Genomic DNA, 15,555 nt, shown 5'->3' with positions numbered 1-15,555 from the left:
TTTGGTATCATTTTATTTATAATTAATTTGCTCCGTTACTCCTGTTAACATCTTTCTTGGCTAAATTTAATCACCTGTTTGTTCGTAAGGTATTTGCCATATTTTCATAACAGTTAGTACTCATGCTCTCCTTATACATTCTAACCAAATGCTGCACACAAAACTTTCACACACCATGTTATATGATTATCCAACATTCATTAAATACTCATCTTTAGTTATTAAACTGTTAATTTTCAATCTATCTAACACTTGCTCAATTTATTAATCTTCTTCAATCAGTCGGATGGAGTTAATACAAACAAAAAGCGTTATTTTAACAATTTTTCTTCCCAGATATTCAAATAGTTCTTGCTGTATATCCTTCTCAATCCACATGTTAATTGCAGAAATTATTTGCAATACCCTTTATCAGTTCGATTGGATTGAGTATGCTGTGACAGGGAGGAAGACCAACAATCTCTGACCTTATTTTTTAACCGACTTCTGGACCGATTTTAAGAATCCTTTTTTTATTCGAAATAGTGCACTTCTGAGGTGGTCCCATTCGATAAGGTCAGGATCTTATAGGGAAAAGGGGATGAAATCGAGGGATACGCTCAAATTTCAAAGGAACGTACAAAGTTTTCACATATTTTTTATCTAAAATAATCAGATATTTGGGTATAAAGTTATTGATGAGCTGATGTGAATGAATATCGGAAGTCGTCAGTACAAAAACCATTCAGTTTGTTTGTTTAGCAGTAACTATAGCATACAAGACCTCGTAGAAACATAGTAGACTATTGTTCCTATGGTTTAATTGTTAAAACGTTTAGTTCCCAATGGCAGGTCGCGGGTTTGAGCTCCCGATCGGAAAATAATTTGTTTTGTTCTATTCTAATTAGAGCATTTGTCAAAATACCTAGGTTAGGTAGCGGACTCCAGGGCCTGAAGGGCTCCTTATTTTCAATCATTGTTTCTTTATACCTATATTTCCTCATACGGGCTGCACTATATAAAGCTGTTAAATTATATTTATATCGAAAAAGTTATTTATTGTTCCTATATATTTCATAAATTTAATCCCTGATTATCTCGTTCCTATTCCAAGTTACTGAATGACTATTTATTGACTTTGACATATTCGATCATAATAATTAGAAATATTAAGCAGCACTAATTTACACACTACGATAGGGAATAATTTTGATAACGTGATGACGTGATTTCACTGTTATTTTTGACAGATTATGGATATAATTTCTCCACTATTATGGAGGCCAGGCCATGTAGCAAGGGTTGGAGGCTGATATCTTGGAAGGCACCGTCAAAACATTTCATCGTATGAAAACCGAGAACCACTGAAAGCTATATCTGTTTCTTTGGGCAGTAATGACCAAGTAATGTGTATTAGGAGGTCCCAGGCGTCACCAAGTTACTACAAGTAATGATAGTGTTTATAAGTACAACATTTTTATTAGATGCTTGAATGTATTTTGATCAGCAATAACTGTTGGTGAAAAGGTGAGACATCAATATAAGCAACTACTAAATAACTTAGCCTAACTATAAATGATCTTTTTTGACATTTTTATGCATAAAACAACCTGATTTTCAATTAGTATTATTGAATTATTCAGTGTATGGAGAAACTAATCGTAGAAGGCTCATAATTAAATTATCCACTTTTATTATTAATGTTAAAAAAAGGATTAGAATACCAAAAAAAAACGAAGGTCATAAATTGACAGTCCTATTGGACAATAAACCCAGCTTATTCTCTCAAAAGAGTTGATGAAACAACTGTTTTCGACCCTTGGTTTTTTCGAACATCATGGTTTCGTTGCTTGCCAGGTGAAAAAAAAGTGTTTTATGTAGCCTATTGTGAACGGTGAATGGTGGACCTACTACGGTGGGATACCCATCTATATCAGAACCGAAGCGGAATATTCATGGTCATAAGGTCTTACTGTGTATATAATGTGTTCAGCAAGCTATACGGTTTTATGAGCTTCTAAAATTGAGTGAAAATGTTACTGCAGATATCTACCGACAAATTGATTTTATTCTTTTTCTTTTATCTGTCCGATGGAGTTAATACAAAGCAAAGGTGTTATTTTGACAATGTTTCTTTCCAGATATTCAAATAGTTCTTGCTGTATATTCTCTTCAATCCACATGTTAATTGCAGAAATTATTTACAATACCTCTTATCACTTCGATTGGATTGAGTATGCTGTGATATGGAGGAAGACCAACAATCTGTGACCTTATTTTTTAACCGACTTCTGGACCGATTTTAAAAATTATTTTTTTGTTCAGTGGCAGTTTAATGGCAGGTCGCGGGTTTGAGATCCCGATCGGAAAATAGTTTGTTTTGTTCTATTTTAATTAGAACATTTGGCAAATCACCTAGACTGAGTAGCGGACTCCGGGGCCTGAAGCGCTGCTTATTTTCAATCATTGTTTCTTTATCCCTATTTTTCCTCATAAGAGCTGCACCATATATTAGACACATATTAGCTTAAAATGTACCTAAACCTATTTATCTATATAAAAAATTATTTTAGCTGCTACCAACTGATCCCTTTGAAGTCGGTGCCGAGCCCAAATAATACAAAAATATTAATATAATTTTGAGACATATATAAAAAATTAAATTACCAACAAAACAAATCTAAATTAATATAACTTGGGATTGATTGCGTTCTTAAAATTAGAGAAGGAACAAAACAAATCTAATTTGTTATTCGGCACCGACTTCAGTGAGTGATCAGTTGGTAGTTGTTAATATAATATTGTAAATACATAAATAGGTTTAGGTGGGTATTCAGCTGATATGTATATATAATAGAGTATAAAATAAGTGTACTAAATAGGTTAAATAAGGTTTTTGTTTATTTTTATTTAGTTATTAAAACGATTATTGTGTACATAATTTATTTTTAAATGTTTTTCTTTGTTAAAAAAGTAACTTCGATTATATTTTAGTTTTTAGTGTGTTCCTTATTTATTTTTTGAAGTCGGTTCTATATCTTTGTTATAAATAATTTCAGTTATCTGATCTACTGTGTCTCTTTTTTGGGCCTTTTTCTAAAAAAGTTAATAAAACAAAACGCAATTAAACATTTCATTTATACTTACCTAGTAATAACTTGAAATAGTTCACTCTTTAACATAGCATTTTCAAAGCCGTTCTCCATGGTAATCGCCCTTGGACTTGGTGGAAACTTGAGTGGAATGAGTGATTAAAAAATATTATGACTATTCCATCAACTTTTGTTGCCTTTACACTCCTTTTATTAGTAGATTACCAAGTGTCTCAGTGTTAAATCTTCAAAATATCCATATTTTTTCTACATACACAAATTGAAATAACAAATCTTTCTCAATTGTATTGTATTCTTTTAAAAACTATATTAGGTATTCTATTATAAGGTCTGCAGGTGTGCAAGTTTTCTGTGGGTACTTTCTAGACAAACAGTTTTCTCGGAAATATAGGTGTTAAATTACATTTATATCGAAAAAGTTACTCATTGTTCCTATATATTTTATAAATTTAATCCCTGATTATCTCATTCCTATTCGAAGTTACTGATTGACTATTTATTGACTTATTCGATCAGAGTACTTAGAAATATTACTCAGCAATCTGAAATTTATTAAATCAAAACGTAAACAATAAAATTATCAGACACACGAATTTGTGGCTTTATTTTATATCAAACAGAATTGTGTATCTTTTTAACTAGAATAAAATAAGAAGGAAAAATACTGTCTTATTTCAAAACTAATTTACACACTACGATAGGGAATAATTTTGATAACGTGATGACGTGATTTCACTGTTATTTTGGATAGAATGTAGATATAATTTCGGCACTATTATGGAGGCCAGGCTGTGTAGCAAGGGTTAGGAGGTGGTATCTTGGAAGCTACCGTCAAGACATTTTAACGTATGAAAACAGAGAACCACTGAAAGCTATGTCTGTTTCTTTTGGGCAGTAATGGCCAAGTAATGCGTATTAGAAGGTCCCAGGCGTCACCAAGTTACTAACTATAAATGATCTTTTTACACATTTTTCCGCATAAAACAACCTGATTTTCAATTAGTATTAATGAATTATTCAGTGTATGGAAAAACTAATCCTAGAATGTTAATAATTAAATTATCCACTTTTATTATCAATGTTAAAAAACGGATTGGAGTACCAAAAAAAAACGAAGTCCCGTCTGCCAATAAACCCAGCCCATTATCTCAAAAGAGTTGATGAAACAACTGTTTCCGAACCTTTATATTTAATGAGCAACATTCAAAAAGAGGGAAAACGAGTACTGACTGTCACATGAGCATCATGGTTTCATTGCTTGCCAGGCGAGAGAAAGCGTTTTATGTAGGCAATTGTGAACGAGGATGAATAGTGGACCTACTACGGTAGGAGAGCCATGTATATCAGTACCGAAGCGGAATACTCATTGTCATAAGATCTTACTGTGTACATAATGTGTTCAGCAAGCTATACGGCACTATGAGCTGCTAAAATCGAATGAAAATGTTACTGCAGATATTTACCGACAAATTGAATGTCATGTCGTTGCAAAAAAGACTATAAAAACAGACGTAAAGTGCATGACATCGATCGGACACATGCTGCAAGATTTGTGAAGGAAATGTTGTTAGAGCTGCAATTGGATATTTTTCAACGCCTTCATACCCTACAAACGTAGCATCTTCTGAATACTACTTGTTCAGATACATGTAGCAAAGTTTCGCTGTCACAATATTTCGATATCCTTGAGCAGCGTGGAAAAAATAACACACTAGCGTTTCCAAAAAATGGAAAATATTTTGTTTAATATATATTGCCCCAAATTTTCTCAATAAATGTCGTTTAAAAATAAGGAAATAAATTAGGTAATGTTTCTTAATTTAAGCTTTTATCAATGAAATTATTGCAATATTGTATTCACATGATTATCATTTGTTATAAAATAATATTACTCGTGATGTCCTCCAATAGTTTTAGTTTTGCTAAAAACCACTCACATATTTAGATGTGACAATTAACACAAATATGTTTTTTTTCTCAGATATTGACTCTTAATTCCAACATAGTATAAATGTTTACTGTTTCGGGCTTATGTTAAACGAAGTGTAAATATTTTTTTCAACTTTAGTACTAATATAACTTTTTTAAAAATATTTATTATACAGTAGATATTACAGCGCATTCACCATTTGACTCAAAATCGCATTCACCATTTGGAATTTATAATTGCATTATTATCCTTATTATAATTTTTTAGTAATTTATTGAGTGATAAAACAAATGAACAAACCATTCTAGAAAATATATTTAACTGAAACACATCTTATTGATTATTAAATTTAGTTAGGGTTGGCTTTATAGTAGCAGATATATGTATGGAAGGCTATTTCTTCAGGATCTTTGCTATCTCCCAAACACGAAGCGATTAAATCTTTGTCTTGTTCGGGATTCTCGACGAGACTGGGTAGCTGTTCTTTGAGCGCCTCGATCTGAACTTCTCCCTTTTCGTTTTGTAGCCCTATTTTTTTCGATATGCAGAATGCAAAGGCCTTTAGCTTGGGATCATCGATTAAAGTGCCTTGTTGAGCTTTTTCGACTACATCTCTGGCTACCCCGGTTTTAACCATACATTCGTTTTCGTAACTATCAACTTTCTGTTTTTGTGCCTCACTCAATTCTGCCTACAATAATATATCTTTGTATAAACAAAATGTAAATTAAAATAAAAAATTAAAAATGTACTTACAAATACAGTGCTTGATATTCCAATAACAGTAATAATTAATAAAAACTGTTTCATTTTGCAGAAGCAAGTAAACGCAACGTATCACAGTATTTAAAGAAGCCACAAAGAGATTTCTAAAGACTCTTATATACCCACTTCCCTCCTTTTACATTTGTATTCGTTTTTCTTGATTTTAAATGTTAAATATAACAAACCTTGAACATAAGCTAGCACCATAAATGTATTTTGCATATACTTCTAGCTAGTGGATCTTTAAATATTCCTAACATATTTTATGAACTGAGCTTGCATACGGAATTGTGAGAACCAAAAAATAGATTTTTTAAAAATCGCAACAATGGACAGATATTGATTACACTATTCAACAAGGAAATATTCCTTTATTAATCAAATCGTACTAAATTCACATAAAGGAAAAGCTAATATAATAATGTAAAAATATATTAGTTTAGTAGTTTCTCTGACATATTTCTTATTTATTATAAAAGAAATGCGAGTGTGGTTTGCAATAAGTTATCCCAGTATTAGGGTCATAGATATTGAATGTCTCAAATGTATATATCGTAAATATTTACATTCAAACTCGGAGTGAGATATGAATATACTGCTTTTCTATAGTAACAAAAGTAACATAAGTTACAAAAACAGAAATGCATCTGTCTATAATATAAAAATACCTGGAGAAAGTATAGCATAAAATATATTTAAAACAAGAATGGAATTCTCTGTCCTAAAGAGTAAATTGATTAATATAATTGATTTGAATGCGTGTAAAAATACAAAAAAAGCTATTGTTTAATGAGAAATATTGTCATTGCTATGTTCTTATTATGGGAAATATTTAAAAATGTTTGACTTAAGCAGAAATAATGCACATTAATATTAAAAAATTTGAAATGATAATTTTGAAATCGTATTTGAAAACTGTTTCAAGACTGAAACTGATATTGAAAAATAAATAAAATCACCAGAAATTTAAAAGGTCTGTTTAACAATTTTTGAGAGTCATCATTTGTTGATGCTGCACAGGCTTTTGATAAAGTATAGCTCAATGGGCTTCAACATAGGTTAAATATATTACTGTTAAATACTAAACTAGCTCTTATCTATAAACACATCTTTAAGCAAAGCTCTTTGAACTGTTCCCTACTACCAAAATTGTTTATAAAAAGAGATTAAAACTTATAATTTCTTTTCATATCTACTCTAAAACTTGCCTTATTAAATTATCTTTTGATTCGTATAGTCTGACTACCTCCAGGCAAAAGTGAATCATCTTCTTATCTGAGAGATTACTAATCCTAAGCACAATCACAACCACATTATATTACAAAGATCTTTTCCGATTTAGATATTATAGGATAGATATTTTGACACATCAAGTATTTCCTTTCTCTAGCTTTCTAGGAAAAATATATACACAAACAAATCTTAATAGATAGAGTATATTGTTCATTAGACATCCCCAATATTCTAAAAGTCTAATATTTTCTTCGTGTATCGAACTGAGAGACCTCTATATCCCCAGTGTCGTCAATATTTTAACTAAATGCGTCATTGACTATTGGTTGAAGATATGTCTTATCTGATTCTTTTGAGAGTTTATGATCACAAAATCTATGTGATTTATACAATATTATATAATTACATATAAATAAATGTTCTATTTTAAATTTTAATGTTTTCGTGTACATAATTTTATTATATATTGACTTTTTACACCCAATATTAATGTTTTATCATTTATTATGTCAATTTTCCATACATTTTAACCTATAAAGTGATTGATATCTTATTGTTAATATCGTAGAATCCTGAATAGTACTTTAGAGTAAACCCAAATGAAATTTATATAAGTTGATAAACATTAGAGAAGTTGATAATAAATTTGATAAATTGATTGTTGATAAAGTTGATATATACCACTTTAGTTACAACGAGCCACGATAGCTATATCGTTAGTTGAAAATAACCAGAGAGAAGCTGTATATAAACTGCATATTTAGTAATGTTATCATAATGAGGTTAAAATGTAAAAAATCGAACTAAAGGAGACAAAATCTGTCCAAACCCATTTTACAAAAGAAGTTACTAATCACTTATTTGCTAAATTGCACTCAAATTACATACTCATATAAGTGAAGTCTAGAGAAGGTTTTAGCGTCATTTGGCCAATGATTAAATTATTCTGTTCAATTACAACAGGCCATTTGAAAAGATAATATCATTTATCGTCTATTATATAAATCATCCTGCACAGAAAAAAAAACAAGCTTTCCATTACGTTTAAAGCTACTCTATACAAACTAATGGCTCGATAACTGCATCTGTGCGACATTCAGATATATCTGAACTATATTAGTAAGAGTCTGGGTAATCCGGAATGCATCTTGGTATATCGGCAAGGCTCAGTCAGTCCCACAACTCTTATTAACCTCCCATCAATTCCGATACCCACAAAATAACATCATTACACGGTTAAAATCCATAGAACTAACTAATTAATACTTGCTGAAAGAAAAAATACTCAGTCGAGAATTATTTGATTTTATTAGTATAAAAAAAATGAAAGTGTCACTTTCGTAATATTTTACTTTTTTAAATTCGAAAAGGAATAAATGCGGCGAAGCTTCATTAACATTCTGTGAATTGCTTTGCAACCGTTGATACAAGTCTATGAAAATTTTATAGCTCTGCTCTAGACAGCCATACTTCATCTCACGACATCACTGTAGAGTTAGCATCAACCACAATTTATACAAGACTGGATACAGACAGAAGCTGGATACTTAAATTCATGTGAACTAACTAGTGTGGTGAAAAATCTAATGGACCAAGGTATCATATGTAAATCGTTGCTGAAATAAATTAAATTTAAGACACTCTAGAAACAAATGAGCGAACAAAAATTTGTGGCAGAATCCGGATGATGCTTTTAACACAATTGCAGAGCTTGCATGACGCCAAGGAAGATGATACATTGTTTAGTGATATAGAAGGGATTTGGTGAGTTCATCATTAGTTGCTCGAACCCGACCAAACCATCTATTCAACTCTCTACTGACAAAAACTAATACGGTTTAAGATATATCTTTAGTTATTTGAGAAAAGCCAAGAAGGATTGAGCAGGTTTTAATGCATCTACCGTATAGCCCGATTATAATTTATCCCATTCTCTATAAAACTATCTTGAATCAATGAACCAATCAATCTATTTGAATCAATTCGCCTAGAAAAACCGCAAAATAAAAACCATATTAGCTCTCCCCAAACAATTACTACAAGGTAAAAGACTAAAATATAACAGAAAGGAAACAATATATGCAAAAATACTTTATACTTCAATAATGCCAGTTGTTTCAAATCTGTTGTCGATTAGGATTGTTCTTGTAATAACAGGTAAACGTTTCGAAAGCTATATCTTCGGGAGTTCCCTCCTTTCCAAGACATTTTGTAACCAACTCAATAGTAGCTTCAGGATTGTCGACGAGATTGGGCAATTGTTTTTTGAGCTCCTCAATCTGTACGTCACCATTTGCGTTTTGTAGCCCGGCCTTCTTGGTCATACAAAATGCGAAAGTCTTCAACTTAGGATCTTCGACAATATTGCCTTGCAAAGCGTTTTGAACAATGTTTCCATCTATGCCGGTTTCTACTATGCAGTGGTTTGTGAAAGCAGCAATTTTTTGTTTCCGCTCGTCACTAGTTTCAGCCTGTAACAAGTAAGTTCCGGGTAATATAAATGGCAATAGACTATCGATAAATATACTTACAAATACATGTATGCTAACAACAGCGAGAATTAAAAAGAATGATTTCATTTTACAAGAATCACTATGTAATATCTGCAAACTTATGGATGATATAAAAACATGTGTAAAGTGTGAGTCTTATATACCCACTTTCCCTCCTCGCTCATATTTTTTAAAATTTAAATATTTCATTATAAAAAGAAATATAAACCTTGATTGTGTGTGTTATAAATGTTATTTTACATATTCCGTTTTCAGCTTGGTGACTTCTCGATCAGGTTTAACGTATTTTTAAAACCAGGCTTGAATATCCAATCGCATTTTATTGGTACTAAATTATCAGCGACAGAAAACCCAAACTGGACTATATTTTAGGTATTGTCGACTCATGTCCTCAAAAAATTGTGTTGCGCATATAAATTGATGTTGCAGTTCGAGCTAGAGTTTGTGTGAAGAATATTAATTCGTATTATTGTATTAAGGTAAATTATTATTATTAAAACTTAAATAAACTATTACACAACCACCGATAGTTGGCATTTAATATTCGTTGAGATCATTTTTTATAATAAATGTTAGAAATTATGCAATACTATCTCGAAATCTAAACATTACTATGATAAAATCATTAGATTAGAATTTAGAAATAACCTACTCGATACTTCTAAAATATCAGGAATACCATTTTAAGAATTAAGAAATGCAATTATTGTCTTTATTGAGCAATGTCTTCTTAAAGTACAGATATTAATTAAAATACGTCTAGCTTTTATGTATTCTGTTTTTTTTTCACATTAAAAAATTATTTATTGAGAAAATTGGATACAAAATTCCATTTGTAATACAAAATGGAAGGTCATTTTCAATTAGATTGTTTTGTATCTTTTAAAATCAAGTGCTTTAAACAAATTAATAGGGGATGAATTTAAAACATTAAACATCAATACAGAACTTAGCGACAAAGAAAATTTTGACAATCCCTGTTATCAGTCTTCAAATTATCAACCCTCGGTAAATATATGTTTGACAGAATGTGTGTGTAATGTCTACTTAGTTTTACAATTGTTGAAAATATTTTATGAAAGTCCAAACCATTATGACTGACCCATTATATTTGTCGTAACGAAGAATAGCCGTCAAATGTTTCTACAGCACTGAATGCAGTAAGCTTCATAAAGACCTTAAATTTGTAATGCCTCAACAATGTTAAAATAAACGACGATCAGTTAAGATACAGCTTCAATGTCTACTCAAACCAAACCTGGTGTAAACCTTCCTATATGATCTGTATAATAAAATAACCCACATCCTAATTTCCCTGGATAATCAAATGTATATATCGTAAATATTTACATTCAAACTCGGAGTGAGATATGAATATACTGCTTCTCTATAGTAACAAAAGTAACATAAGTTACAAAAACCGAAATGCATCTGTCCATAATATAAAAATACCTGGAGAAAGTATAACATAAAATATATTTAAAACAAGAACCTACTCGATATTTCTAAAATACTAGGAATACTATTTTAAGAATTAAGAAATGCAATTATTCTCTTTATTGAGCAATGTCTTCTTAAAGTACAGTTATAAATTAAAACACGTCTAGCTTATGTGTATTCTCTTTTTTTTCACATTAAAAAAGTATTTATTGAGAAAAATGTATACAAAATTCCATTTCTAATACAAAATGGAAGGTCATTTTTAATTAGATTGTTTTGTATCCTATAAAATCAAACGCTTTAAACAAATTAATAGGGGATGAATTTCAAATATCAAACACCAATACAGAACTTAGCGACAAAGAAAATTTTAACAATCCCTGTAATCAGTCTTCAAATTATCAACCCTCGGTAAATATATGTTTGACAGAATGTATGTGTAATGTCTTTACTTAGTTTTACAATTGCTGAAAATATTTTTTATGAAAATCCTAACCATTATGACTGATCCATTATATTTGTCGTAACGAAGAATAGCCTCCAAATGTTCCTACAGCATAGAATGTAGTAAGTTCCTAAAGGCCTTAAATTTATCATGCCTCAAAAAAGTAAAAATAAACAACGAGCAGTTAAAATACAGCTTCAATATCTACTCAAACCAAACCTGGTGTAAACCTACCTATATGCTCTGTATAATAAAATAACCCACATCCTAATTTCCCTGGATAATCAAATGTATATATCATAAATATTTACATTCAAACTCGGAGTGGGATATGAATATACTGCTTTTCTATAGTAACAAAAGTAACATAAGTTACAAAAACAGAAATGCATCTGTCCATAATATAAAAATACCTGGAGAAAGTATAGCATAAAATATATTTAAAACAAGAACCTACTCGATATTTCTAAAGTACTAGGAATACCATTTTAAGAATTAAGAAATGCAATTATTCTCTTTATTGAGCAATGTCTTCTTAAAGTACAGTTATTAATTAAAATACGTCTGGCTTGTATGTACTCTGGTTTTTTTCACATTAAAAAAGTATTTATTGAGAAACCGTATACAAAATTCCATTTGTAATACAAAATGGAAGGTCATTTTCAATTAGATTGTTTTGTATCCTTTAAAATCAAGCGCTTTAAACAAATTAATAGGGGATAAATTTCGAACATCAAACATCAATACAGAACTTAGCGACAAAGAAAATTTTGACAATCCCTGTAATCAGTCTTCAAATCAACCCTCCGTAAATATATGTTTGACAGAATGTGTGTGTAGTGTCTTTACTTAGTTTTACAATTGTTGAAAATATTTTTTATGAAAATCCAAACCATTATGACTGATCCATTATATTTGTCGTAACGAAGAATAGCCGTCAAATGTTCCTACAGCACAGAATGCAGTAAGCTTCATAAAGACCTTAAATTTGTCATGCCTCAAGTATGTTAAAATAAACGACGATCAGTTAAGATACAGCTTCAATGTCTACTCAACCCAAACCTGGTGTAAACCTGCCTATATGCTCTGCATAATAAAATAACCCACATCCTAATTTCTCTGGATAAAATTCTTATTGCTGATATTAGGTGCTTCTAATCATTTTTTTCTTCATCTTAAGAACATATTATATATATTAGTCAAAATAGTTTTCACCATTTTCTACAACTTTCGCCCTCTTTCTTAAAAAAAGATGCTGGTTTGACAGCAATCTAGTCATCGATTCACTTATGCACTTCAACATTTCGAGACCATTGGTTAACCACTCATCGACCAGAATGAGTCGTAATCAGAAGAACTTGTCTTTCGCCCTTTCGAAGAGTTTTTTCGAAATTGCTTCTGTTACTTCCTAGTGCTATTCTTTCTTGTAACAATACGGCCTTTAATTAGTTTAATTACTGTCGATCGAAATGTGCAGTAACAATTTCATCCGGTTTCAGGAACACGTAATACACAACACCTGGTCGATTCTATGTGGTGTCGATGTGGATGGCTCTTCCGGATTTACTCAGGACTTTTGCATATACAATTATCAGAGTAGATCAGCTTTTAGTCTTCGAGAACAATATTTTAGAGAAAACTATTTATTTTTGGCGTGACAAGAAATTGTGAATTGAAAAACTTAATCAATTCGTGTGGTAATCATTTCCCCGTTCCAAAACGTTATATTAAGAGCTTTAGCTGGATTTTCTTTTAATAAGTTTAACTTTTTTGATTTGATTATTTTAGAATACCCTTAATATTTGTTTTTAAAATAGGCAACTAATATTAGAAGACACAATAGAGTAGCTACAATAACAAACTGTTCATTGATGACTTCGACTTTGTCATATGTCAATAATTATGGAGCAAGTTAATAATTCTTACCAAAAATCAACAAAAATTATTTAACCCAATGGTACTAGTCATTAGTTTACACTCCCACTTGCAATATGGAACTATATAATAAGCGTAGCTATTTTTCTTCAGACTTTCAATATTTTTGCTGTTATTTCTTCTCGAATATTCCCCAATAAATAAAAAATTAGCGAGATTATATGGAATTATACCGAGCTCTAAAGTCATATTTAACATATAGTCCGTTCAATAAAAGAGTGAACTCACGTCGTCTGAATTGATAACACCAAAACTTCGCAATGTTGCCGCATTATTTCTGAGTTTTTATTGATTTTGGCTCTGACATAACAAAATTCTAATTTAACGAAATAGATATTTTATAAAATATCATTTACTTTAACATTATAGTATATCCAATACATATATTATCGAAGAACTGACATTATACTACAATTATTTATACAATCATAATATTTTTTAAGTTAGGATTGTGTTTTATTATATTAACATTTCATTATTTTCTTAGAACAGAGTTCTTGCTGCGTTTTTACGTCCTTGTATCCCTTAATACTTGTATCCCTGTAATTTTATTCCCAGCAATGTATTTCTTTCATTAAAGAGCATATTTACCTTGTATATTTAGTTCTTGTTTCCTCCAGTGCACTGTTTCCTTGTAGAGTCATTTTATATATGTATACATGTGTACATCTTTATTGATAGAACGATACTTAATAACTGCACCCGCCCTAATGAATGCTGATGTATATTCTTTTATATTATACAATTATACACATATCTATGCACATAAATATTTCACACTCTACATTATCACTTCCTACACTGATTGTATATTAATTATATACTCACCTGTAGTGTGTCTTGGAAATTGGCAACCATAATCCCACATTCAGAAATTGTCATACAAGTGAATAACTAAGCTGTTAGCTTCCAATCAATGTAACACTTTTTCACGATTCCATCGTTTGTCAATTACTTCTTCATTCTGTCTAATCGAGATCCTCCAAACAGAAGCTGTTATTAATCGTTCTTGTTTCCAGCACGAAGAACAATATATCTGCATTGAATTATTTATAAATGTTATGACTATTAAAACCTAATCAAATGTTATTCCAACTTTTTCCATTAAATTTATTATCTTATCACTATTTTTATAGTCATCTTGCCGCTGATAATTTCGAATCTATCTAAGACTTGTTCATGATTCCCCATTATTTGTCAGTTTCGTCTTCAATATGTCTGATCGAGTTCATCCAAATCGAACCATTCTTGTTTCGAGCATAAAGAACAATATATAAATTATTAATATATTTTATAACTAACAAAACCTAATTAATTGTTATTCCAAAAATTTCCTTTTTCCTACAACTTTTTTCTTCAATAATGTCTCCTTTAACATTAATTTTATTTCATCTTGTCATGGGTGACCCAATATACCATTCTGAAATATTCATGTCTCATCTAAATACACAATTTGAATTAAAAATCTTGATTTTATTATATGTTTTTAAAAGCTGCATTAATAAAGCAATGTCTCGAAGTTTCATTAGAGCTCTACGTGGGTTATCTTTACCCCATTTAAATCCTATATTACACAAAAGTGTGTGATAGCATGTCTACATCACTCAAAGAGCTGCATATCCCTAAGCCTTCTATGGATACTTTCCAGACCAACACTTTCCTCTGAAATAAATTTATTAAATTACTTTTATATTGAAAACTACTCATTGTTTTTATACATCTCCTTCATTTGATTTCCGCTAGAGCTAATATCAAGCTGATTTTGATACCCGTTTCATATGCCGTGTCGGTTTCTTACGGTAACTCCAATATGTATCTGCAAGTGCAACAAAAATATTTTCTACAAAAATCACAGCAGCTTAATATTTGACAGTAAAAATACTCACCTCTGGCTTCGTCTGGCTTCGGCATTTTCAACCAGAGTAATAATAAGCAAAGTTTCAAGACAACGTTTGCTCGTTTATAATATGTAGTTATTGTAAGTAATATATTGAAGAATATTACAGAGGTTTGAAAACCGTACGAGTTTTGTAGGCTAGTGGGCATTAAACATCTTGAGGAAGTGAGTTCACTGTTATTCTGAGTAGGAAACATAAACTTTCCTACAAGCACACATTTTGAGAGTTCAATTTCTACCCGGAAGGTAAACAATTTTGGCATCTTTTTTCATATATACGGAAAAGGCCGTGAAAATATGCCGTT

The 15,555-nt window shown here is 30.7% G+C and overlaps 3 protein-coding genes and 1 long non-coding RNA gene across 16 annotated transcripts in view; 1 reads left to right on the top strand and 3 right to left on the bottom strand.

The window, feature by feature from the left end:
- Cbp53E (Calbindin 53E) overlaps positions 1–15,555 on the top strand; it is a 404,419-nt gene that overhangs the window by 229,493 nt on the left and 159,371 nt on the right. The window lies entirely within an intron of this gene.
- LOC143200573 (B1 protein) lies at positions 5,323–5,935 on the bottom strand. The gene is made up of 2 exons (XM_076411037.1): positions 5,779–5,935; positions 5,323–5,713 (listed from the first exon to the last, which is right to left on the bottom strand). Exons 1-2 carry the CDS (start codon positions 5,830–5,832, stop codon positions 5,372–5,374), a joined length of 396 nt encoding a protein of 131 aa, XP_076267152.1. The 5' UTR covers positions 5,833–5,935; the 3' UTR covers positions 5,323–5,371.
- On the bottom strand, positions 9,099–9,710 carry LOC143200572 (B1 protein). Its single transcript, XM_076411036.1, has 2 exons — positions 9,552–9,710; positions 9,099–9,491 (listed from the first exon to the last, which is right to left on the bottom strand). Exons 1-2 carry the CDS (start codon positions 9,597–9,599, stop codon positions 9,138–9,140), a joined length of 402 nt encoding a protein of 133 aa, XP_076267151.1. The 5' UTR covers positions 9,600–9,710; the 3' UTR covers positions 9,099–9,137.
- Positions 14,886–15,372, bottom strand: LOC143200576 (uncharacterized). Of its 2 annotated transcripts, none has more exons than XR_013006756.1 (3): positions 15,240–15,372; positions 15,072–15,169; positions 14,886–15,015 (listed from the first exon to the last, which is right to left on the bottom strand). It is a non-coding gene; the product is annotated as an uncharacterized LOC143200576 (long non-coding RNA). The 2 variants fall into 2 exon arrangements; XR_013006755.1 differs by having other exon boundaries at positions 15,072–15,193; positions 15,240–15,371.

Source organism: Rhynchophorus ferrugineus, unplaced genomic scaffold (assembly GCF_030347505.1).
Source record: "Rhynchophorus ferrugineus isolate W39M unplaced genomic scaffold, kcgeb_rfMv2 rfM8, whole genome shotgun sequence".
Classification (NCBI taxonomy): Eukaryota; Metazoa; Arthropoda; class Insecta; order Coleoptera; family Curculionidae; genus Rhynchophorus; species Rhynchophorus ferrugineus.
This window is presented reverse-complemented; position numbering and strand designations above follow the sequence as displayed.